This window comes from Sapajus apella, unplaced genomic scaffold, assembly GCF_009761245.1.
Source record: "Sapajus apella isolate SASKATOON/1434 unplaced genomic scaffold, GSC_monkey_1.0 scaffold136, whole genome shotgun sequence".
Taxonomy (NCBI): Eukaryota; Metazoa; Chordata; class Mammalia; order Primates; family Cebidae; genus Sapajus; species Sapajus apella.
Window position 1 is genome coordinate 2,590,461 of NW_022437076.1, and position 25,738 is coordinate 2,616,198.

Here is a 25,738-nt window from a genome sequence, read left to right on the forward strand (position 1 = left end):
AGCATAAAACAACCTGCTAGCTGTACTCGGCCTCACAGACTACAAATCCCCATGATTTTCCCATTCTGAGACTAGAAGAGCAGAATTTCACTCTAAGTTTTTTGTTGGAAAGGCATAAAATAAGTATTCCTCTTGGGAAAGAGAGGTTCTCTGATTCCCAAGCTCCAGTAGCCATTAAATGCATCCAAAGAGTATGAGTTTTTGACATATCAATGTCTAGAACCTTAATCTACTTAAGCAATTTAACCAAAGGGAATATATGCTCAAATTCTGCTACAAAAAATTGATTCACTGTTTATAACTGTAAAAAAGTTGGGAACATTCTCTTGGTTCAATAAAGCAAAGACTGGTTAAAGAAATCTTGGAATATAAAAGAACTCTAAGTAACTATAAAAATGACTCCATATTGCCGGGCGCGGTGGCTCACGCCTGTAATCCCAGCACTTTGGGAGGCCAAGGCAGGTGGATCACGAGGTCAAGAGATCGAGACCATCCTGGTCAACATGGTGAAACCCCGTCTCTACTAAAACTACAAAAAATTAGCTGGGCATGGTGGCGCGTGCCTGTAATCCCAGCTTCTCAGGAGGCTGAGGCAGGAGAATTGCCTGAACCCAGGAGGCGGAGGTTGCGGTGAGCCGAGATCGCGCCATTGCACTCCAGCCTGGGTAACAAGAGCGAAACTCTGTCTCAAAAAAAAAAAAAAAAAAATATATATATATATATATATATTTAAAATATTAGGAAAAAAGCAGATTACAAATAGTATATACACCTGGGCATGGTGGCTCACACCTATAATCCCCGCACTTTGGGAGGCTGAGGCAGGTACATCACTTGAGCTCAGGAGTTTGACACCAGCCTGGCAACATGTTGAAACCCCATTTCTAGAATAAATACAAAAATTATCTAGGCATTGAAGTGGGTGCCTACAGTCCTAACTACGCGGGAGGCTGGGGCAGGAGGATCACTTGAGCCCGGGAGGCAGAGGTTGCAGTGAGCTGAGATTGCGCCATCATACTCCAGCCTGGGCAACAGAGTGAGACCTATCTCCAAATAAATAAATAAATAGTACATATAAACATATAATATGACCTCCAGTTTTACTGAAAGTGTGTGTGTGTACTACAAATTAAATATGATTTGCAAAATAATAGTGCTTTTACTTCTGGGTAGAAAGAAGGATGATGGGTAATTTTTCTTCTTTTTATTTGTCTGTGTTTTCCAAATTTTCTACAGTGAAGAAATACTCTTTTATACTAAAAACAAGGTGGGTTTTTTTTTTTCTTTTTTTTTTTTTTTTTTTAAAGAGACAGGTTTCTCATGTTGCCCAGGATGGTCTCGAACTCCTGGGCTTAAGCGATCCGCCCGCCTTGGCCTCCCAAAGTGCTGGGATTAAAGGTGTGAGCCACTGCAACAGGCCAAGAACAAGTTTTTAAAATTTTATATTCTGTATAAAGTCTCTCATAGCTGTGGTTCACGTTCAGAATTTTTACTTTTTTTTAAACATCTACCTGTGTCCCTAGTTTGGACTTCGCCTAGGTCAAAAGACCTCCTCCTGAGAAGACATTTGTGGAACCCTCCCCAAAGGCCTCTTCGCAGGGGATGGGATGCTAACTCCTCTGCAGAAGTTAGTCACAGGGTATTCCCTGCCTCCTCCACACAGCACTTTGCTCCCAAGATCTGTGGGTGCTACTTCCCCAGCCTAGTAACTGCTATTGTATGTGGGAAATGTGAAGCTGACGGGACTACTCTACTCTTTACCTGGCTGAAAACCCAACTGTTAAGCACAGACTAAGAGCTACACAGTCCCCATCAGCGCAACAGGGAATGGGCTTTGTTTTCTATAAACAGGCAAGAAAAACGTTCAGGTTAAAACACAGTCCTCAGAGGAAGGAAAATAGAAACCAGGCAGCGGGGAATGCTTCATATTCCTCAAAGTTTTTTTTTTCTAACTTAACACATGGTGTCTGCTTCTCTCTAGTCACCTATTTATCACTCTCCTCCTTAGAGAAGGGAAAAAGCCCTGGCTGTTTTCCTAGTGCAGAGTTTTGTGGGGGGGGGGGGGGGGGAAGGAAGGGGGGAGAAAGGAGGGTGCTTTAAGCATGATGCAAACCATTTGGAGCTGAGTGAGAGCACTGCCAACACAAGCTGCACTATTTAAACAAGTGAGGAAATGATCGTATATACAACATGCCAGCGAGCACACACACACACACCAAAGGAAGTCGAGAGGGTTTTTTTTTTTTTTCAGGACACAGAGCTGGATGTCAGCGGCTAAAAGGTCGATATTTTCCCTTAACACCCTTCTCAATGACTTAATCATGTTCCATTTGCACAGAAAACTTCCCAAGAATAAAAAAGTCTGGAGAATTAAGAGGAGGGGCGAATGGGGAGGGATGTTTGGCCTGGCGCTGACCTTGTCCGAGGTTTTCTCCACGTAGCAGGGGTCCTGAGGGGCAGCCAGCAAGGGGACAAAGCCCGAGAGAAGCCGATCCTCTTCCAGGATAAGAAGGGTGAGGTCATCATCCGGGTCCTTGTACAGTGGCACCTCAGACTGATTCACTGCAGTCAGTATGTTACAGAAATCAGCCAGCGTCGACCACACATCCACAGCAACACTGTGAGAAATAAGGTAAGAAAAGAGCAGCTCTAAAGAGGGACCAGTCAAAAAAAGTATTCTCAGTACTTGTGAGCAGGGAGGTACTTGCAGCAAATGTTGTCTAGGCTAGCATCTGCCAGGAAATCAGAGCCCAAATGCTAGGAAACAAAACTGTGCCCAAGGCACCAATCTGAGGTATGCGTATGTGGAGCGACGCAAAGTTGAAATTGGTTTGGGGGAGTTTTTAATCCTCACCAGAGAGGAAAAAGAATTTAGACAATCAGCTGACTAATACAGGGTCCTGTCATCTTTCCAGACAGTGTGCCTGAGACGCTTACTCAAACATTCTAGACACCCAGTGCCCGAGGCTGCTCCCAGAATCCCCCACTGCTGTCCAGTCCAGTATATGCCATACAGACAGCAAGTGAGCATCAGCCTCTCCTCCTCCAGCCACAGCCATGGAGGGTCTCATCATAATACAGGAAGAGTCACGCAGATTTTCCTCCTACAATGCTTTAGAACTCTCTTCCCTATACATAAACAGGCAATCAATCAATCAGTCAACCTCATTTCTGGGCCATCAACATCCTCACAGGAAGGTAAAGCCTCTTACACATTTCATCAGCACTGTCTTAGCCATTCCATGCCTCTCCTTTCTCTCATTTGTGGAAGGTTAGATACAGGGACACAGGGTGACCAACCATTCTGGTTTGTGTGGGACTGTCCTAGTTTTAGCAGTGAAAGTCCCCAGAAACCTCATCCCCAGAAACCTCCCCCAGTCCTGGGCAAACTGGTATGGCTGGCTGTCCTAATTGCTATCACCAGGTCCTGATCCAACCTGAGAAGAAACCTTGAAACTGCAAAGTTTGGCTCTCCCTAACTGAAATTTCAGGGTAGAATTATTTTAAAAAAGAAAAAAAAAAAAAAAAAAAAAAGTTCATTTCTCTGTCACCATCACTTGTCAAAAATCGACTGTGGGTCAGATTCCTACTTTGGTGGGTGCTGAGGATCCATAAGCTTTTTTCTTTTCTTTTCTTTTTTTCTTGCCTGCCCAGAGATACTACAAATTGCGGTTAAGATATAGGACCTGCCAAGTCTACAGACTTGGCTTTCTTCTCCAGAGAGGCACTTAACCAGGGAGTCTGGAACAGATAGTATCCTATGGATGCTAAGTTTTACTCTGAAAGAAGAGATGTACAGGAGAATGACAAAGAAAAGCTTCACAATTAGATTCGAGAGGTGGAGTGGCAAGAGGCAGTACATAAAGAGAGCTATAAGAATCATCCTGGGCTGGGTGTGGTGGCTTACGCCTACAATCCCAGTACTTTGGGAACATGAGAAGAGAGGATCACTTGAGGCCAGGAGTTCAGGACCAGCCTGGGCAACACAATGAGACCCTCTCGATAAAAACAACAAACAAGAATCATCTGGAATCTCCCCAGTGGAGTTACTGCCTATGAGTCCTACTAGGGAGGGGCCTCAGGTCTAAGCAATTTGTTTCTCCTGGAGACTAAGAATCTTTGGGAGATGGCAGAAAAGAAAGCATTCAAGGGATATGCCACTGAAGGTGACAGTGCGGGAGAAAGTGGAACAGAGGTATGGGAACTCCCTGACTGGCTCCAGGTGGAAGGAGGCTGCGCTGGTTTATTTACTGTAATCACTGCACTAGGAAAAGGCAATGAAATGAAACATCTTGTTTTCAAGAGTGTCCTGGGAACCAGGCGGAACACAGCCCCATTAATCACACAACAGCACATAATCAACACACGTGTACTGCAGAAGTAACTCGCTTCACAGGCTTTACCCAGGAAAAAGAACATGTTTGGGAAGAATCGCCGGAGGGACGAGTTTTCTAAAGCCTCTGTCAGCGCAGACACCGACAACCAGACTCATTCACAAAGCTCCATCTTTTGGCTCAGCCGGGTTTGGCTGTCAGAAATGTTTAAATATGGAAAAAAATAAACAGTTGCAACACGTTTCTGTGCAGAGATCTGCCTGAGCTCCTTTGTGATGTAATGGGAAACGCAGCATTCAGGCTACCAGCTGTAGAATAAACAGAACTTCGAGGGTTAAAAGGAACTGAACTTTCCACGACCCCATCTGCAGAGGAGAAAATAATAAGAGGAATGATGCACTGCCCCACAGCCCTGATAGTTTATCCTCCGGTCCGGCTGCAGAGACAAGCACCGGATGTGATAGGGCTGCTCAGGGCCGCCTCCGAGGTTAGTACTGCCCATGGGAGACGCACAGGGAGGCTCTTCCAGTTCCCCGCTTCCTCCCCCAGTGCCCTGCTGGCCACTTGAGCCCACTGCCTGTGTCTGATCCCACAGCACTGGTGAGCTTTGGCCAACAGGCAGTGCTCGGCTGCAGAGCAGCAATTTGGAAAATAAACAGGAAAGACGACAGTGAGAAGGAAGAAGGTGAAAAGTCTCCCAGCTGAATTCTTGGCTTGGGGGCCCTGGCTGGTGCTGTGCAGGTCAAGGCTGCTGTAGGACATAGTTGGGGGCTGGGGGGTGGTGTGGGCAGCAGCATCCCCAGCCAGAGAGAGGCGGCCGAAAATTACCCACGGCTGCCACAGTGGGAGGCCCCACATCCCTCTCTCATCCTCCCACCCCTACCATCTTGGATCCAAGATGAAGAAATATGTGGTACCATGTGGTTCTCATTACCATGCTCTCCTGTCCCTTAAGGCTCAGATAAACCAAAACTGACTCCTCCCAGAGACTGCTGGCCACCACTAGGGACCCCTGCCCACATATGCCTTTTTGCCCATTACCACCCACCTTGTACCAAAACCTTAAGACTCACTGCAAAAATAAGGTGGATGAGAATCCCTACCTCAACGCTGATTTGTAAGACAGCAGCTGATGCCAAAAGACATAGGGAGTGCCCTGAGTTCCCAACTCAGAAATATAAATAAAAGTGGTCCAAGAGCCAAGCTAGGCTGTGCAGAACCAAGGAAACATACAATATGCTTCAATGAGAGGTCATTTCTGCTCTGCTGAATTCAGACTGGTCTTGTACTCTGATGCTGAGTAGCTGCCTTCTTCTGGTATCTCAGTGGGACTACCCAAACTCAGTTCACATTTTCCATCCTCAGTTATCTCCTTTCACTGAACACCATGGACAGGAACACAACTACTCAGAGACCCGCGGGCTACACAGTGACTCTCTACAGGAGTGAGGAAGTGTCAGGAAACTAAAAGGAAAAGCTGCTTTGAAAAACTAGGTGAGATGTCTAAACTCAAAAGTTAAGACATTTGCAAAAGGATGAGGTAATTCCTGAAACCTGGGCAACATCACCTCAGCCTACCCAGTCAGGCCTCTGGGCTGGAGGTCAGTTCTGTGGGTGAACATAGGATTTCCTGTCTGTAGAAGGGGAAAAGCTTAGCTTCTTCCTGCTTTAGTTCCTCATCTCATCTAGGAGCACCTTTTAACCTTCACCCAACAGCAGCCCTTAGACCCTATGGATTCAAGGTTGGCCTGGGCCAAGGAGCCAAAGGTCAAATTTGGGTGGCGAGGAGGATCTATAAACAGGTGCCAATCTTTCGGAAATGCTTGGGAAATAACTTCCCCAAAGGTTTTCCAAATAATCTGAAATGACTTCTGATTCGAAATGGACCCTTTAGAGAGCTCTGGGCTCAGGCAGGTCCTTCCGGTTTGTTCTGGTTCAATGTAGATTTTAGGGAAACTCCCAGAGCCCACGATATCCCACTAAAGTTAGAGTGGACTCTTCAAGCAGACACAAAGCAGCCACAGACTACGGAACTGCGTCCAATGAGCCTGTTTATGGCTCCCAGAATGATGGCAAGGGAGTCTCTCAGCAGCTGTGGTGTGATTAGTGAGCAGGGATCAGCAGTTGCAAGGTGACCCACTGGCCCAACCCCACAGAACACACCACACACCAGGAAAGCAGACCCCTGGCTGGAGTTGGAAAGCCAGATCCTAGTTTGGGACAAACCAACAGTGACTAGTTAGAAGTATGCACTCAGAACCAAGGCTCACTTGCTTCCCTACAGACATGCATTCACTTACTCCACTAGGAAAGGAAAAAAATAAGAGTTAATTTACTTTTTATTGCCTCAGAATTCCAAAGTTTAATGTATCTGTCAGTTTGAGTGCAGTGCAGCTGCTGGCCGATACAATGCAGCCCAGGCCAGCCCAGGTGACTGGGGAAACACATTTCACAGAAACAAACCAACACACACTCCTGGCTGGTTGTTTTGGGGATATTGACTGCGGAGTCAGATTAACCCTTCAGGCTGGGGTTAGTTCTGCAAATAGCTGTGGAAAGGCAGCTGAAGCCCAGGGAACTCAGAAGCCCTGCTCTCAGAGGGGCCATGGGTTTCTGTGTTCCTAAAATGTTGCTTTTCTTGCAGGAGATGTTACCCAACTACAGCATCCTCTGGCAGATTAAGGTATGACAGGTGAGACATGCTATACCGCAATAATCTACCTTCTTGCCCAGAACCCAGAAAGGCAGTCTGCCAGCTTCATGGGGAAGGGGTCAGGTAGGACTTTTTCTGAAAGTTCCACTGGGGTAGGACTGAGAGGAGGAGAGAGTCTGAAAACAGTGGAGCACTAACGCCTGATCAAGACTCAGTCCATCTTTCTGGCAAGTCTAAGGAGGACTAAACACTCACACACTCCTTCATATTTTAGTGGGGGAACAAGCTGACTGGTGATTAATATCAAGTACAATGACCCCATGTTACAAGCCTGCTGGGGCCTGTGGAGGTGGCCATTTCCTGTGTAATACCAGCTTGTTTAAACACTAACATTCAAACTCCACAGCTGCAGAACAAACCCGGAAAGAGCTGAGTGAGAAGAAGCCGTGCATTGTGTTTCCGAGCTATGGAAGATCAGAGAAGCAGCACAGATGGGAAACAAGTTGGGTCTTCTGGTTCCTGGAATGAGAGGATCTGGAAACACAGCCACGATGGCACAGAAGCTAGGCACAAGGAAGCTGAAAAAGAGGATGACCATGTGGTACAGACACAAAGACAGACAAACGGCTGTAACAAGAGAACCACGCTGAAGACATGCAGTATCCGCTTTTTCAAACTGTTTCCCTGTGGGCCATTACAGCCTAGCCTACAACTCTCCACATAAGGGTCAGAAGCTAACATAAGACCACTGCTACCCTGAAGAACTTCTCACTCCACTGGAGAAAACTGCAGGAAGTGAGCAACTAATAGCAGGAATGGACTTGAATTCAACAAGTATGGTAGAGTTAAAAGAATAATACCTGGGCTTGAAATGGCTCAGCAATCTTGGAAAGCCAAGATGTCGTGCCAACTGTTTGCAGTGAGCTAAGGACTGGATTGTGGTACCCCAGAGCTGACGAGCTCGGCAGGCCCTGAGTTGGGATAGAGAGGGGAGAATTCTAGGCAGCTCCCTGAGATTTCTAGCAGCAATGCGTCATCTAGATGCCACATGATACAAAGAAGACACAAAGGTATCAAACATCACATTCCAGGAGTTAAGACATGAGCAGGAAGGTGCCATCCTCTAAGAATGAGGTTTATCAGGTGACCACTAAAGTGTGTAAGACTTAGGTGTGAGGATAGTCCCTTCTATCTTTCTAGTTTATACAAACAAGTCAACTTGGGCCTCTGGGAGAGTACTCACCCTAAATCAATTCTGCCCAAAAGGGCAAATCAAATTCTGAAGCTTAGTCATCCTGCCCTCCTGCAAGAACAGAAACCTCTCCATGTTCTAAGCAGTGCAGCTGGAACCCTATGGCCAGCAATAGGTCTTAGCAACCTCGTTCCAGGATTTCTCAAGTCTCAGAGCACCTCTACCATACACTGTCCCAACCTCTGCGGGGTCAGTGCCTTATTTGATTTTGGTTCTCCAAAGCTACACTCATATATGTATAGACTCTGTCATATCACTATGGTGTGTTAAACCCATCAGCACTGCATGTTTGGGAAAGCGCAGCCCCTAGGGGATTTTGACATCTCCACGGCATGAGTGGAGCCCTCGGCGGCCTCCCTGGTACGGATTCTCACGGTTCCTGCCTCTCCAAACTTTTAGCTGTAACCACTCCAACACGTCTTCTTAGTTTAGCACACACTGGACCCAAATAACCTCAGCTCAGAGCTGGAAAGTACTCTCCCTGGGATCAGCTGCTGTACCCTGCTGGGGTCAGACTGGAGCCTTAGGCCAACACCCCTTCCTCTCACAAGGAGTCCTATGGGAGGCATGGGGAGGGTACAGGGGCTCCTGCCGTGGGAGAGATCACGTGTGCCCCACACTCAGCACTTGGAGGAAGAGGAACCCCCTGGTGCCAGGCTGTAGTGCTAACGCCCCAAGCCGGAGCCAGGGAGACTGGGTGGGGAGCCAGGGTAGCAAAGGGGCTTCCCACAGTCACCACCACTTCCTTCAGGGAAGTGCTGATGGACTATTACTCAGTGACCTCCTAAAATGCCCTTTTGCGAAGACGTATTAAGTGTCCTTGAAGGGGTGCCGATGAGACTTGGGATTAGTTCTTATTTCAGAGCTGCCCTGTGAAGGTGAGTGAACTATTTGTTTTTTAACTCGAGAATTTCTATCTCATCTACAGAGTCAACACATGTAAGCTCCCTGAGGAAATTAGCTTACTGCATACGCCCTATGTATCCCTATTTCTCCCTGTGTGACAATACCTCAGAGGGCTCCCTACGAGCTTTCCAGGGTGCTCTATAGACTATGTAAGACAAACCATGGAAAAGCAGTAAGTACAAGAATTTCTAGAGTTTTTTTTTTTAAACAGTACTCCAATCCAACAGTGTGATAAATGCATCCGAGCTACAATTAGGAAGATATATAGCATCAGAATGCGAAGGTCTGGGCAGCCTGGTGAAACGCGGGCTCTCCAGAGCCCCAGCTATGTTTCCCATTATGTAACCCTGGTCATGGGCAGACAGCCAGACTCCAAATGAAAAAGAGACTCTGGCTTGGCACTGGTTCTATTTTCCTATCCTCATTCGGGGTCAGCGCAGTGTCATACAGCTGCAGAGAAAGCTCTGGGGATTAGACCTGGGAAAGCCTCCAAGACCAGGACCTGGGTTCAAGTACCAGCTGAAAGCAATAAACCAACTGCCACAGCTGGGCTAGGTTTGGATGTTCTCAAAGTCCCCTGACTCTTTCACTTACTGAGAACTAGAGATCAGGATAAGTGAAGATTTGGCCTCAGCAGAGGCTGAAATGAGGTAGGCTGTCCCACTGCCCTAGCCTTGCCAAAGGTCCTGGGATGCAAGGGGTCACTCTGCTCAGGTTCATGAGGCCTGTTGCTCTGCTCCTCTCCAGCACAACTTTCCTTGTGCTCAACTTGCTGAAGTGAGGTGCAGCTGCCTCTCCCTTCTCACCAGAGGCTTGGTATGGAAGGAAACACAAACTATGCTAGCAGATAGGGCAACGAGATGGCCCCTCCCAACACAGCAGTCTGTTCTAAATAGACCAAAGCACTCTACACTGTCTTTCACAGTGGCCCGGGGCCACTGTCCATGCCCTGCTGTAATCCTCGATACCAACCATCTCCTGGGATTATGAAGCCATTTTGTTACAATCCCTAACAGGTACAAATGGGAAATCACTTCCATGGATGCTGACTCTAGCACACAGATCTAATTGGTGCCACAGTGAAAGAAGGCACAAATGCCCAGCAATCCTGCCCTTTTCACTCTGCAGTGCCAATGATAATTCTGTCATCCTCATCCTAGCTGTTCCACATGCTATTGTGGATTTGACTGGAAAGAGGAGGAACACGGGCGAAGAGGAGAGAACCAAGGAAACCAATGATGAACTCTGGAATTCCCCTAGGAGAGGGGAAGACGCTGTGCAATGATTCTCTAACTGCATAAGGAAAGACAGGGAGGGAATGAAGGAAGAGAGGTGAAACAAGGGTCCAACACGTCAGAGGGACCATTTGGAAATCGGGTTTCTGGAGGAAAAGCAAAGGGGACTTCCTCTTTGTCGGAAATATAGGCTCTGTGGTCACCTTATCTTAGGATCAGAGAAATTTATCTTTGTAAAGAGCAAACGCAGGCAAATAGCAATGAAAGCATGCCAAGAAGGGGCACTGAACAGCCACCATTTCCTTCCTACTCCCTTGGGAGCATTTCTAAACCCTTCAAATGAAGAGCAGCAACAAGGACTTTACAAGTGTCAGGGGATTATAGTTTTGACATCTACAGAACCATTGGGGTGTGTTATTTTCTATGACCTTAAAAGAATAGCCTCTTCAAAATGTAAGATTGGCGGGCCTAAGATAAAGTTTGAAACCCACAGAGCCACCATACCTTGCCAATCTCTCAACCAGAGTATCAGTGAGTATTAGGAAGCTATACGAGAATATGGCAAACAAAAGAAGGGAGGTGAAGTCTTATTCCACTTTTCCAGTCCTCTGATCTGAAGGGTATGTGGTAGGACTACCCTCAGTGGCAGTCAGGCCAGGTTTGCTCTGTTGAAGGGCAAACAGTCCTTAAACAGCCATGCTTAGGGGTCAGGCACCAGGATAGCAAAGCCTCTCTTTCAAGCTTAAACTTGCATTCCAGAGATAACCAGTTGCTGATCCTAACTGCAGAGAGAGGGAGAGAGAGAGAGCACAGAAGGAGACTTTTTTCTCTATTACACTGATTTCTCTAGCCCAGACTGGCTTCACGAGAAAGTAAGTGGTAACCACAGCTATAGTAACGTATTTACTGGGCAATTAAATTCAATACATTATTTGGTCAGATTTGCTCTCCTTGTGAAGAAGTCTGAAAAGACTAAGCAAGTATGACTCAAGTGTCCCAACCCCCTCTGCCTTTCTGTAGCCCAGAATGCGAAGCCCAGCCGGGGATGGCTGTAGCTTGGACCACGTGCCTGGCTGTAGATTGAGCCCTTGCCCAAAGATGGGCAGCAGCTCACAGCGCCGGCAACGGGCCATTTGTTGCAGCATCCAAAGAGAAAACAGACTCAGCATCTCAAGCAAATGAGGCCCAGCACTTCCTGTGTGAGCTTTCCATTTCCTCAGCCAAACAAAAGCCAAAAGGGAGTGAGAGAGGGAGGAGGGATGAAGTGAGACATGCTGCGTGAGAGAGCCCAGGATATGGGTAAACAGGGGCTTTGTGAATCCTGTCTGAGGGACCTGTGCTTGTAAGGAGGTGACCCAGGGAAGGCCCAGGCTCCAGGGACAGATGGCCTGCCTCCCGACCTGAGAGGAAGGAAGGGACACTCAGTGACCCCTGCGCATGTTCAGAAGCAGTAGCTTAGATACTTGGAGAACTGAGTCCTTTCTTGGTATTTTCTTTTCAAAACTGCAAATTGCCTAGTCCTCACTACAGATGAGTAGCCCGAAAAGTCTGAGGCTGTACATGTTACCTCTTTGCAGATCACGGCTGAGAAACAGCTATCCCCTAGCCGGCAGATCCAGAGTTCCATTGTGTGGCCCCAGCTGCACAGCTTGGGGCTCCAAGGCCTCAGCCTGGAGTGCATTTTGGAAACCTAAGAGGCCCACAGATAGGAGGCAGACAACAGTCCAATGCTGTGAGCGCCATTCACACAGTTACAGAGCTAGAGGTGGGGAGGGCATGAGGAGACTGAGGTTAATAACAGTCCAGGGGTGCATCTTAAGGTGAGGACAGCACAAACATTTAGAAGAAAGGTGGAGGAGTCAGACTACACAGTCCACACAGAAACAGCTGCCCAGAAATATATGCTTTAGCCTTCCCTCTGTAGGTCACCCATGAGTCCGGGAGACTGACATGGCTGGTCCCCAAGCCAAGACAAGCTCCCTTCTCTACTCCCCAAAAGTGCCCTCCGCAGTAGCCAGGGTCTCCACAATCAATCCTCCAGTATTATTTCTCTCCAGAAAAGAAGACTGGAGATAAATCATGAGGTACTGGGTAAGGATTCTTGTTCTAACACACACATAAATGCTTAACACAGAGCATGAAGGGGCTTTGGGTACATAGCAGCAGCTGAAGACCACAACTCAGAGGATGTGGGGCAGGGAAAGAAAAGGAAGAGGGAAAGAGAAATGGGGGGGCAGGGGTGAAATAGAGAAAGACAGAGACACTAAGAAAGAGTAGAGATAAGAAGAAAGAGAGGCCCAGCACTGTGGGAGTCCGAGAAAGCCAGACTGCTTAGGCCCAGGAGATGAAGACCAATCTGGGCAACATAGCAAAGCCCTGTCTCTATTAAAAAAAAAAATACAAAAAAATTAGCCAGGCGTGGTGGTGCATGCCTGTAGTCCCAGTTATGTGGGAGACTGAGGTGGGAGAATCACCTGAGCGCAGAAAGTTGAGGCTACAGTGAGCTGTGATTGCGCCACTGCACTCCAACATGGGTGACAGAGTGAGACCTTGTGAAAGGAAGGCAGGAAGGGAGGGAGAAAGGAAAAAGAAAGAGGGGAAAAAAAGGGAAGGAAGGAAGGGAGGGAGGGAGGGAGAGAGGGAAAGAAGGAGGGAGGGAGGGAAGGACCAGGGAAGGGAGGGAGGGAAGGAAGGGAAAGGAGGGAGGGGAAATTAAAGGGAACAGGAGGGAGAGATGAACAGTCAACAGGGCTGAACAGATGGAGCCTACACGTACATACATGAAGATACTATTGTACAAACATGAACACACACAGTGACGCTAACACAAAGAAGAATGTGACACATGGAGAATGGACAGAGATCGGAATCAGGAAGCTTTTTCTGTAATGAGCTGGACTGCAAATATTCTAGGCAGTGTGAACCATACAGCCTGTGGCAACTATTCCACTCTGCTCTGTAGTGTGAAATCAGCCACAGACACAGTGTAAACAAATAAGCATGGTTATATTCCAGTCAACTTTATGGACACTAAAATCTAACTTTTACACAATTTTAATGAGTCATGAAATAGTACTTGTTTGATTTTTTTAAACCATTTAAAAATGTAAACCATTATTAGCTTGTGGGGCATGGTATGCTGACCCGATGTAGGCGCACGCGCGCACGCACACACACACACCTACCCACCCACCCCAGAGACAGACGACAGCAGGGGCAAAAAGAAAGGCAGAGGCAGGCAGGCAGAAACAGGCCAGGACAGACAGGCAGGTAGGTAGGTAAAAAGCAAGGCAGGCACATACAGGCAGACCCACATACACAGAAATCCCCCCCAACAGAGAGACCCAGACTGGCATACAGAGACATAGTTATACGCAAATATGGACACAAACACAGACATCCAGGAACATATAATCACAGACACAGACATGGATGGGACCAAAGCAGACACAGACTGACACGGATCCAGAATCAGCACAGACACAGACTGATATATTGGTCGCACATGGTGGTCACACATAATCCCAGCACTTTTAGAGGCAGAGGAGGGCGGATCACTGGAGGTCAGGAGTTTGAGACCAGCCTGACCAACATGGTGAAACCCCATCTCTACTAAAAACATAAAAATGAGCCAGACATGGTGGTGCATGCCTACAATCCCAGCTGAGGTGGGAGGCTGAGGTGGGAGGATTGCTTGAACTCCAGAGGCGGAGGTTGCAGTGAGCCAAGGTCATGCCACTGCACTCCAAGCTGGGTGAGAGAGTGTGACTTTGTCTCAAAAAAAATAAAAAAGATGCATAGAAAAACTAATAGAGAAAGAAACAGACACAAAGTCTCATACACACACACCCCCACACACAAGTCCAGCTTCCAGAGGCAGCTGCAGAGATGGTGAGTGAGAATGAGGGAGCCAGAGCAGGAACAAATAACTACATGGAGAGTGAGAGGAAAAAGAGAGTGTGAGGGGAGGGGGAAGCCTACAGAACAGGAAAAAATCACCTAAAACATCAGAGGACAGGGAAAGTATTCAAAAAAAGTTCAAATAAAGAAGGAACAGAGAAGCAAGCAGGCTGTGGGCAGAAACAGAGAACAGGGTGAAGAGGAGAGCTGCAGGAACACGGGCGGGTCCAGGCCAGTGGTGCCAAAGCAATGGGCAGGTCAACTCACTGTGAGGGCAGGTCCAGGGATGTGGGAGGGGGATTCCAGGTGTCCGGGTAGCCGAGCATCCAGTCTGACCAGACTTTCACACTGGGGAGCAGCTCCTTCAGGTCCGGGACGAAGGAAGACACCTTGATGTCGTCTTGGTCATCCTGGTCCTCAGAAGAGGACAGCTGAGCTGCAGAAGCAAAGGGTGAGAACTGGGCCTATGTGCTGTAGCCCCCGAGTGAGGCCTGGGGCGCTGGGATGGCAGCAAGCTCTTAGGGAAGGGAGACCAAGTCCACAGGAAACCTGGGCCCAGAAGCGAGGACCAGCTCCAGCACCTAAGAGGATTCTGAAAAGCAGGACAAAGAGAGAACCAGTGTACTGGGTCTGCCCCTGGACACAACTGCTTTGACTTCACCTGTGGCTTGGCTGAAGCCTCTACTCTGGCCTCTAACCCACCCTTCCAGCTTTCCTTCAGCACAGTACCAAGATGTCACCAGAGTTCTCGCCAAAACTGCATAAACTGAATGTAAACATAAGGAAACATCAGAGAAACCCAGAACTGTGGGACACTGTGCAAATGATTTATATTCTTCAAAAATGGCAAGGCCATGTAGGACAAAGAAAGATTGAAAAACCATCCCAAATTAAAGGACACTAAAAAGACACGGTGACACCTAAATGCAACGTGCACTCCTGCACTGGATCCTAGAGCAGAAAAAAACTTTTCCCCCCTTGCTATAAAGGAATTAGGGCAATTGGCACAAACTAAATAAGGTCTGTAGATTCAATGATAGTCCTATATCAATGCTGACTTCCAATTTTGAGAATGGTTATTAAGAGAATATCTTTATTATTAGGAATGTGAAGTCAAAGTATTTGGGGGTAAAGGGTCACCAACTCTGTAACTTAAAATCAAATGGTTCAGAAGAAAAAGAATAATAACTTTAAGTATGTGTGCATGGAAAGAAGAACTAAGGCCACATGGTAAAATGGAAACTGGGGAATCCGAGTGAAGGGTATATAAGATTCTTTGCACTATTCTTGCTACTGTTCTGTAAATCTGAAGTGATTTCAAAATAAAAAAGTTGTCCTTCTGTCCTTAAAAAAAAGGGCAGCCTCCGAAGCTGGGGACATTCACAGAGCTGGTGTGGCATGGGGTGATAGTGGCATCTCATTAAGTCACTAATATTGATCTAGGAGCTAAAAAGGCAGTTGTTAACCTTCAGCCCTTCCTTATACTACCACAGCAATCAGGCTTAGATGTCTAAGGGCAGCCTTAAAGGATATGGGATACTGTCTCAACCTAAGGGCTATAAACAGCACCTGCTCTTTCTGGTCCACAGTAGTGACAGAACTCACCAAGTGCCACACAAAAAGAAACACAGAGATAAACGGGAAAAATGCAACATCAGTTATGGAAACTAAATTTTCTGGTTTCCTAAAGATGCGGAAACAGGCAGCAGCTCATAGGTACAGTGAAAATCCCAACTACTCGTATCCTTTGCCCACTTTTGAATGGGCTTGTTAGTTTTTTTCTTGTAAATCTGTTTTAGTTCTTTGTAAATTCTGGATATCAGCCCTTTGTCAGATGGGTAAACTGCAAAATTTTTTTCCCATTCTGTTGGTTGCCGATTCACTCTAATGACTGTTTCTTTTGCTGTGCAGAAGCTGTGGAATTTGATTAGGTCCCATTTGTCTATTTTGGCTTTTGCTGTCAATGCTTTTGGTGTGTTGGTCATGAAGTCCTTGCCTACACCTATGTCCTGAATGGTTTTGCCTAGATTTTCTTCTAGGGTTTTTATGGTGTTAGGTCTTATGTTTAAGTCTTTAATCCATCTGGAGTTAATTTTAGTGTAAGGTGTCAGGAAGGGGTCCAGTTTCTGCTTTCTGCACATGGTTAGCCAGCTTTCCCAACACCATTTATTGAACAGGGAATCCTTTCCCCATTGCTTGTTTTTGTCTGGTTTGTCAAAGATCAGATGGTTGTAGATATGTTGTGTTGCCTCCGAGATCTCTGTTCTGTTCCATTGGTCTATATCTCTGTATTGGTACCAGTACCATGCTGTTTTGATTACTGTAGCCTTGTAGTATAGTTTGAAGTCCAGTAGTGTGAGGGACGGTGGGGGGTGGGGAGCTGGGGAGAGATAGCAAGGGGAGTGATGCCAGATGTAGGTGATGGGGAGGAAGGCAGCAAATCACACTGCCACGTGTGTACCTATGCAACAATTTTGCATGTTTGTCACATGTACCCCAAAACCTAAAATGCAATAAAATAAATAAATGGGGGAAAAAAAAAATCCTAACTACTAAAAGGAGAAAAGAGTTCTCCAAAAAGGAGGAGAGGGCCTTAGAGACAATCAGGCTGTACAAGGCAGTGGGACTGGCTAGGCAGGCAAAAGGGAGAGGGCATGTTGTAAGAGGAAGAATGGGCTATAGGGAGAACACACCGAGAAAGCAGTAGGGCCTGGTGAAGTCTGTCTGGACAAGGCCAGGCGGCTGGAAAACCCAGCAGGCAGGGAGCTCCTCCTGCTTACCTTTGGCAGACTCCTTAAGTAAGTGGGTACAGCGCCGGACCAGTAGAGAAAACATGGCCAAGCCTAGAGCTGCAGCTTGTTCCTGGATCACAGAGCGGCACTCCTCCGAGAAGCAGTCTGAGGAGAGGCAAATGAAACTCTCAGCACCCCGGGGGACAAGGGCTACTTTTCCCTTCCTTACAAGACACACATCACTGGCCAAGTTACCGAGTTCCTTTTCCTTACTGAAGACTGGGGCTGTTCCCCCTCTCGGAGTGGTCACACGTGAAGCATTGACCATGAGGTCTGGCATAGGGTATGTGTTTGATAAGATTATAAGGGTCACCAGTGTCAATTCCACATCCCTTCTATAGGAACACTTGCCTCAGGAGGGGCAGTTTCAGCTGGAGCTGCACGGTCTCTGACTTTAGCTGCTTACTGATAATGTAAAGCTATGGTAACAAGAACTCAGATTTAATTAACTTTCAGTCTGTTGACCGTATAACAAGAGCACAGTCTTCAATTAAGATTGGAAAAATACACATTTAAAAACGATCCTCTTAAATCACCAACCTTTGTTTCATCCTTACTTCCTTTATGTCCCACCTCCTAAGAAAACACAAGATACAAATAACCTATTCTCATGGAATGAGTTAATTTTATGCAGAATAGTCTTGGCACATAATAAGCACTTAATCAGTGTTAGTTTTTGTTTTCACAAATTCCATCCCCTTACTGCTAAAAAATAAATCTGGCTCTCAATACCAGTACCCTCTTTCCGTTACTTTTTCAGCCTGTTAACTAACTTCCTTCTGGCTGCAGGTCACCGAAAGGAGCCAACTTTTTGGTAGGCAGAATTACTCTTTGGTGGGAGCTATGTGACATACTCCCAAAAACCTACCTGTCCCTACTCTTCATCGGTGGCCTTCCTCGAAAGCCACGTCATCTGAGCTTGAGAGGAGCTGGTGACACACAGAAGGCAGCAGTCCAACACGCAGCCTCCGAGGAGGAGACACCACATACCCACAGGAGACAGAATCAGGGGCCAGGCTCACTAGCTCTGGCAGCAGCTAATCTGTTAATTCCCTCTCTAATACAGGAGAACTCTCAGAATCTCCAAGCGTTAAAAGGATAATTAGCTACATGTCTGATCTCTGTCCCTGCCTGTATTTTAAACTCAATAGCCAAGGGGAGCCCTCTCACCAGTTCACTAGTCTTGTAAATGGGGCCCAACTGAAGTTGTTACTCCAGGAGATGTAACCCAACCCGTATGATTCCTTACCATCTTTACCCAGGAGCAAGCATGATTGGGGTACACAAAGCCAGCCCCAAACCACTTTTGAAAGTACTGGCGTAAGAAGGAGCAGGCTGCTGCTCAGAATGGCCCAACATACGAATAGCATCAGTGTAGCAACTGTTTTATTGCAGCTTTCCCACCATCCTTCCAGATGCCGACTGGTCCCGAATGTCACCCTCTAACTTGCCAACTCAACTGTGGCAGGCAGTTAAGGAAGTGGTAACAATCCATGTGATTAGAATAGGTCACCACTCTTATTCCTGTCCTGTTAAGGCCCTAAACCTATGTTACAAAGAAAACAAGATCCAAGAGCCAAGAAGAGGGAAGATGGCAAGCAGGAAAGGGGAGGACATGTAAGTTGTCGAGAAAAGTTACCAACTTCTCCCCTTCACCCTTCCCACAGGCACCAGCACTGTCAGTGCTGCCCGGCTCAGTCCAGGCCACTGCCACGCCCAGACGACATCCCGCCTCTAACTAGCAACAGAGCTGGGAAGGAGTGAGTCCAGAACAGAGGGAGCTGGAAGACGACAGTGGAGCCCACAGCCTGGCAGCTGACACTCTGAGTAAAACATTAGTGCCCCTCATCAACTGCGCAGAAGTTACCTGTACTCAGAAGGCTAGCAGGGATGGAGGGGGATGTCCTGGCTCCAAGAGACTGGGATTTCATGAAGCACAAGGCTACAATAAGACACTCTCATTAGCCTGGACTAGGAGAAGACAAGGGAGATTTCTTTCACCAAGCCTATTTCTATTTTTATGACAAATGGCAATCTCAGGCTAGACTGTGTCTCAGAGCTCAAGATGGGGAACTAGGGCTCAAAGGGGAGAATGAATTGCTTAAGAACAATGGGATCTGTGGTCCTTGTAGACTTCAGGTGGGGTCCTTTTTTAAAGGCTCCTGCAGTAAGGTCTGGAGACCAGGCAAGGTAGCAACAAATGGAGTCTCTTTGGTACAGATCTGAAAGCACTCAGCCACCTCCCAGGGCAGCAGCTAGAAGGCAGCTTCATGACTGCTCTGTCCTTGGTGACAGTTATGTCACCTCGACTCCCCCACCCCCCAGCCCCCTCCTGAAGAAAGGTTTGATAATACTGCCTGCTTATGTGTCTGGTCCATCTGATGCGGGGTATTAACCAGTAAGCTGCTCTGCCGTAATCAAGCAGGTGGAGATTTTACAAACAATTGAGGGGTCAGCATGTCTGAGTGCTGGTCAGATCTCTGACTGGCCATGTTATCTGGAGTACCTCCTGGAAGGCCTGTCCCTCTCCATGGCTCAGTGGTACCTCAAGCACATACTGAGCATGTAGAATGTGCTAGACTCTGTACAAGGTATCACGGAGCATAGAGCTACAAATAAAACATGGTCTCTGCAAACTTAGGACCTTTTAATAGGGTAAAGAAAATTGTTATTTATCCAAGTAACCATGGCAACTTGGGCCCAGTGCCCCAAGGGCAGAACGCACTAAGTGCATAGTATCTCCATGGGATAGGCTTCCGCGGTGTGGAAACCATCAGACACGACTCCTTGAAAGCATTCGCCATTACACAAGTGGGTGGGAAAACGGCATCCAGGTTCCCAGAGTCCACCCACTTTGGGGCTAGATCTAGGAAACTGGCCCTAGTCTGACGAATGCCCATATATATCCCTAGGGTTGGGCTGGGCCAAGCCAACAAGTGATGTGGGTGGGGGAGGAAAAGGCATTGTTTGCCTTGGTATTTGCCTGGGTTCCTCTGGCTTTGTGTCAGGTAGCAGGAGCATGACATGAGCTGAGGAACTCATTAACATTGTGAAACAGCCTTTCCCCTTCTTTCCAAAAGCAGCCTTGCTCAAGGGCTTAGGGTAATGGTTTTGGCTAAGGAAGTCAGACAGAAATATTTCTTACTAAGAAAGTCACCTGAGGTCTGAACTTGGTTCTGCCCCTTCCCACATGTGGGCAGGTGACCACAGTTCCTATTATTTCTATGGCCAAATACCTGCTCGGACAGAAATATTCTTCTTCCTCCTATATAACAGGGAGACTTTCTCATTTTTCTGAGAACATATTCATGGAAAACATAAACCAACTGTCGTCAAAGTTGCATGAAATCAGGAAATGGAGCGGCCGGGAGAAGGCTGCCATGTGGCCGGATGTTATGTATTTCTAATTAGTGCTATACATCTTTCAACAGCAAGTGTCCTTCTGCTGGGAAACACAACACACTGCCCTTGTTATTGTAACTGTCAGAGAAGTGCTTAAACAGATAATCTCCAGGAAAAGTGATAAACACGTCCCCTCTCCCACCAGTATGTGTGCAATGGTGCTGCCAAAGCAAAGCTGTGCCTGACAGCTCCAGGATGGCAAAGCATCCTCCTGCAGGAAATGGGAGTGAGGCAGGAGGGGTGGAGAGGGAAGAGCAGGGGATGGGAGGCAGGCCCACCTGCCGGGGCCCTCTAAGCTGAGCCAAGGGATGGTGGTTCAGAACCACTGCTTCTAATCAACACCAGGACAGGGTACCATGTTTTTGTCAGGGAGAGATTTGAGGGAAACCAGTGTCAGTGGGATGGAGTTTGGCTGGTCACAGAAAAATCTGGCAGCAATGGAACTATCATAGTTCCCTTTGTACACACGGCTCATTTCCTGGCAAGAGCCTAAAAAGAGCAATGAAGAGAAGACACAGGATGGATGAGACCTAAGTCTAGTACTCTGACAGCAGCAGAAGGGATTCAGGGGGCACTGAGCTCCACCAGCCATTCTAGCCCAGAGAACCAACTATCTGCTCGGCTACTTCACTCATAGCTGGAGAAAAATGTAGGCAAGACCACTTACTCACCAATTTCCTCCCCACTGTCTCCTCCCAAAGAAGGGAAACGAATGGTCAGTCACCTCCAAACTAACACCACCTGGAGGCGATTTGTTAGCTCTTATCTTTCCGACAGAAGGCTGCTTTTCTCATGAGTCAGTTACAAGTCAGACACAAGGCTGGCACGATTCCTGAGCAGCCCACCAAAACCTCCTTGTCTACAGGAAGTGGGCAGTGAGAGCATCTTTCAGCTGCTGCTGCTTGAGCCACAGAGTTCCCTGTGGCAGTTGCTAGCCGAAGAGTAGGCAGAGGAAGCAGTCGCTGTATAAGACCAGACAAGAACAAAATCTCAGAGCAAAAGCAGAGATGCCTTTTCATCATTTCATTCCCTGAGGAGTGGAACGAATGAGTCAGCAGAATCAGGCACTAATACACCCAAGCATTATTCATGCACAATGGCAAAACAGAGGCTGACTGAGTATAAAGTCATAACATCTCCCTAAACTGATATAGCCAAGTGACATGGCATGAATGTTTGTCCCCACCCAAATCTCATGTCGAATATAATCCACAGTGCTAGAGATGGGGCCAGTTGGGAGGTGTCTGGATCGTGGGAGAGGATTCCTCATGGCTTGGTGCTGTCTTTGTGGTAGTTAGTGAATTCTTGCGAGATCTGGCCTTTTAAAAGTATGTAGCACCGCACCACTCTTTGTTCCTGCTTTCGCCATGTAAAGTGCCTGCTCCCCTTTCACCTTCTGTTGTGATTGTATGTAGCCTTCCTTAGGCCTCCCTAGAAGCCAACATGTTTCCTGTACAGCCTGCAGAACTGTAAGCCAATGAAACCTCTCTTCTTTCTAAATTATACTGTCTTATGTATTTGTTTGTAGCAATGCAAGAATGGCCAAATGCACCAAGACAAGACAGAAGAAGGTGGAGGGCAGTGTTTCCTCCCTAGGAGCCCTCATTGTCAGTGTTCCATTCGGATTTCCCAAGATTATAAAACTGATTTTTTTCTAAAGCTCTTCTGAAAGTAGGGAGATATGGGGGCAAAGGAAATCTCAATCTCCTAACAAAATGACCTCTCCCATTAATTCTGAAAACACTTGAGTGCCCAACTGTGGAGGACATAAAGGAAAGTAAGATTCTGTCTACAAGAAGATGATAATCTAGTAAGGAAGACAGGAAGAATACATACATATTCAAGTAACTCTAATTCAAGACAATGTAAGGAAGATGGAAGTGAGGTGTGTTTCTGTCACCGGAGAGAAAGAAAATCATTTCAGCTAGCATGTATCGAAGAAGGTTTCATGGAAGAGACCTTGATTTTTACTTTTATTTTTGAGACAGATTCTCGCTCTGTCATCCAGATTGGAGTACAGTGGTGCAATCTTGGCTCACAGTAACTTCTGCCTCCTGGGTTCAAGCAATTCCCCCACTCAGCCTCCCAAGTAGCTGGAATTACAGGCACGCACAGTTTCACCATGTTGGCCGGGCTGGTCTCAAACTCCTAGCCTCAAGTGATCCACCTGCCTCGGTCTCCGAAAGTGCTGGGATTAGAGGCATGAGTCTCCCAAAGTGCTGGGATTAGAGGCATGAGTCACCATGCTTGGCTGGAAGAGAACATTTGTAAGCTGGGCTGGAAGAGACGAACAGCAATGGAGTTGGTAGATGCAGGAGGGACCACATGTACTGCTTTAGGCATGCAAGCACTGCATGTGAACTTGACTCAACAGTGAGGGAGCACCCACTCAAGTTCTTGAATGAAGCGAAGAGGGAATATTTTATAAAGATTAATCTAGCTAAAGCATTTAGGGCTAATCAGGGTAGCTGGAGAAAGGTAACAATGAGGGAGACCAGTTGGGAAGCTAAGAGAGCATGAGCTTGTTTGAAGCAAGAGAAATTATAGGTAAAGCACTTCATAAAAAATTACTGCAGCAAGAAAATCAAAAGAGGCCAGGCGTGGTGGCTCATGTGTGTAATCTCGGCACTTTGGGATGGTGAGGTGGGCGGACTGCTTGAGAGCCCAGTAGTTCGAGACCAGCCTGAGCAACACGGCGAGACCCTGTCTCTACCAAAAGAAAAAAAAGAAAGAAAAGAAAAATCAAAAGAAGGTGGAGATAATGCTGTTGAGGGGGGAGGTAGGGGTGAAGACTGAGAGGTCAGAGACTCACAGTTATTCTCGGCAGGTTCCGGAGGATCCTGAAAACTCAAGACTAACGACTCACCAAACGAGACCCAAGAAAGGGGCAGAAACTCAGGACTGCCAAACACCTGGAGGGAGAGAGGTGCGTGTGTGTGGAACAGTCCCCAGTCCCCCTCCCTGTTGGCTCTGGGCCAAGTCCTGTGTTTCCAGAACAAAGACACTTCAGGGGGTCAGAAATACTTGAGGAAGACCTAGCAAGAGGAGCCCTGGGAAGTCTGAACTGGCGCTCCCTGTGGAAGCCATTAGATATTCAGCACTTCATTTGTTTCCAGTTCTTGTATGAGTACAGCTCCAGGCTGTGGGGTGAGAGGCTCCTCTCTGACGTAATCAGGAAGCAGCTGCAAAATTAAGGAATCCCTCATGACATCATAAAAAGGGTCGATGGTTTACTGGGGAAAGTATAAAAATTAATTACATATTCCCACATGACACCCTTCCCCTAAATCTGTACACACCTTCTCCCACCTCCACACATTCTCATCAACAACATCCAGAAGCCACCTCAATGGACAGGGTACAAAAGGGCAAACAAAACCCAGAGAAGGTTCTCTGATGCATGCACACTGTCTGCCCATCTATTTGGAACTTAACAGCAATACCTCGTTCTGGAATTTTTACACATACAGTATGTTTCCGCAACAGAATTATAAGCCCCTTGAGGGCAAGAGCTATGTCAAGACTTCACATCCTTGAAAATTAGCACCATAAAGAGGTTCAAGAGGCTCATAATAGTAGGCACACTTGCCTCTCTCACTTGTGGATCTAACCAGGAATGACATGATTCCACTGTGGCCAGACATCATAACTAAGGTATTCTGAGACCTATGTGAGGCAAAGAATATTTACATGCATTATCTCAAAGCTTGACAACAGGTTTTTAATTATTATTCTCCTTTTTCACATCTGAGGAAACAGGCTCAGGGAGGCTGAATGATCTGCCCAATAACACAGGGTAGTAAGTGCCAGAGCTGGGATCTGAATCCAGTTCTGTCTGCTCTCATGGCCACATTGTTTGCATATCTGATTTTCAAATCCCTGTGACTCCAGCTTCACACTCCAATTGCTACTCTCTCCTCTGCTCTGAACATGAAAAGCTCAGACTGCTCCAACCACAGTCCTGTAAGCTCTGAGACGACGACCACATGGAAACCAAAATGAAAAACATGACTCATTTACAACAGTACCAAAGAAAATGAAATATGCAGGTATAAGTCTAACAGAACATACAGAAACTCTATGCTAAAAATCTGAAAATGCTGATGAAAATGAAAGACAAAGCAGGGTGTGGTGGCTCATGCCTCTAATCCCAGCACTTTGGGAGCGGATCGCCTGTGGTCAGGAGTTCAAGATCAGCCTGGCCAACATGGTGAAACCCTGTCTCTACTAAAAATACAAAAATTAGCTGGGCGTGGTGGTGTGCGACTGTAATCCCAGCTACTTGGGAGGCTGAGGCAGGAACAGGAGAATCACTTGAACCGGGGGGCGGAGGTTGCAGTGAGCCAAGATCGCACTACTGCACTTCAGCCTGGGTGACAGAAGATGACTCCGTCTCAAAAAAACACCCAGGAAAATCAAAATCAACCTAAAAACTGGGGAGATTTACCATGTTCATTAACTGAAAGACTCAGCATTATAGAGATGTCAGTTAATAGTTTAATGCAATTGCTATCAAAATCTTAGGAGGGTTTTATGTAGATAATAGATCTATAGGCTTAATGCAATTGCTATCAAAAACTCAGGAATGTTTTATGTAGATAAAGACAAGCTTATTCTAAAGCTTATCTGGAAAAGCAAAGGATCTAGAATAGTTCCAACAATTTTGAGAAAGAATAACGTGGGATAAATTCTTCCTGATGTTAAGTTAATGAAGAAAGGGGCCGGGCATGGTTCATGTCTATAATTTCAGCAATCTGGGAGACCAAGGCAGGACTGCTTGAGACCAGGAGTTTGAGACTAATGTAAACAACACAGCCAGACCTCATCTCTACTAAAATTAAAAGAAGAGATGGCTTTTCAACAAATGGTACTGAAGCAATTAGACATCCGTATGCAAAAAAATAAAGAAACCAAACCTTGACCTAACTTTCACACTTACACAAAAATTATCTCATAATAGATCAAAGACTATATAAAACATAGGACCATAAAACTCTTAGAAAAAAGTGGAAGAAAATCTTCAGGACCTAGGACTAACAGTTCTAAGACTTAATGCCAAAAGCACAATCCATAAAAGGAAAAACTGATATACTGGATTTCATAAAAATTAAAAACTTTTATACTGCAAAAGACCCTGTAAGAAGATGGAAAGGCAAACGATAGGCTAGGACAATCTATTTGCAAACCACATATCTGCCAAAGAACTAGTATCTAGATTATATATAAAAAACTCTTAAAGCCTGGCCAGGCACAGTGGCTCACGC

The 25,738-nt window shown here is 46.6% G+C and overlaps 1 protein-coding gene across 4 annotated transcripts in view; it reads right to left on the minus strand.

Moving 5' to 3' along the window:
• The window catches only part of SMG6 (SMG6 nonsense mediated mRNA decay factor), a 240,643-nt gene that overhangs the window by 100,170 nt on the left and 114,735 nt on the right, over positions 1 to 25,738 (minus strand). For all 4 annotated transcript variants that reach the window (XM_032263411.1, XM_032263413.1, XM_032263414.1 and 1 more), the window contains exons 11-13: positions 17,061 to 17,177; positions 14,548 to 14,716; positions 2,417 to 2,618 (exon numbers count right to left, since the gene is read on the minus strand). In XM_032263411.1, coding sequence (XP_032119302.1) covers positions 2,417 to 2,618; positions 14,548 to 14,716; positions 17,061 to 17,177 — 488 coding nt within the window. The remainder of the gene's footprint in view (positions 1 to 2,416; positions 2,619 to 14,547; positions 14,717 to 17,060; positions 17,178 to 25,738) is intronic.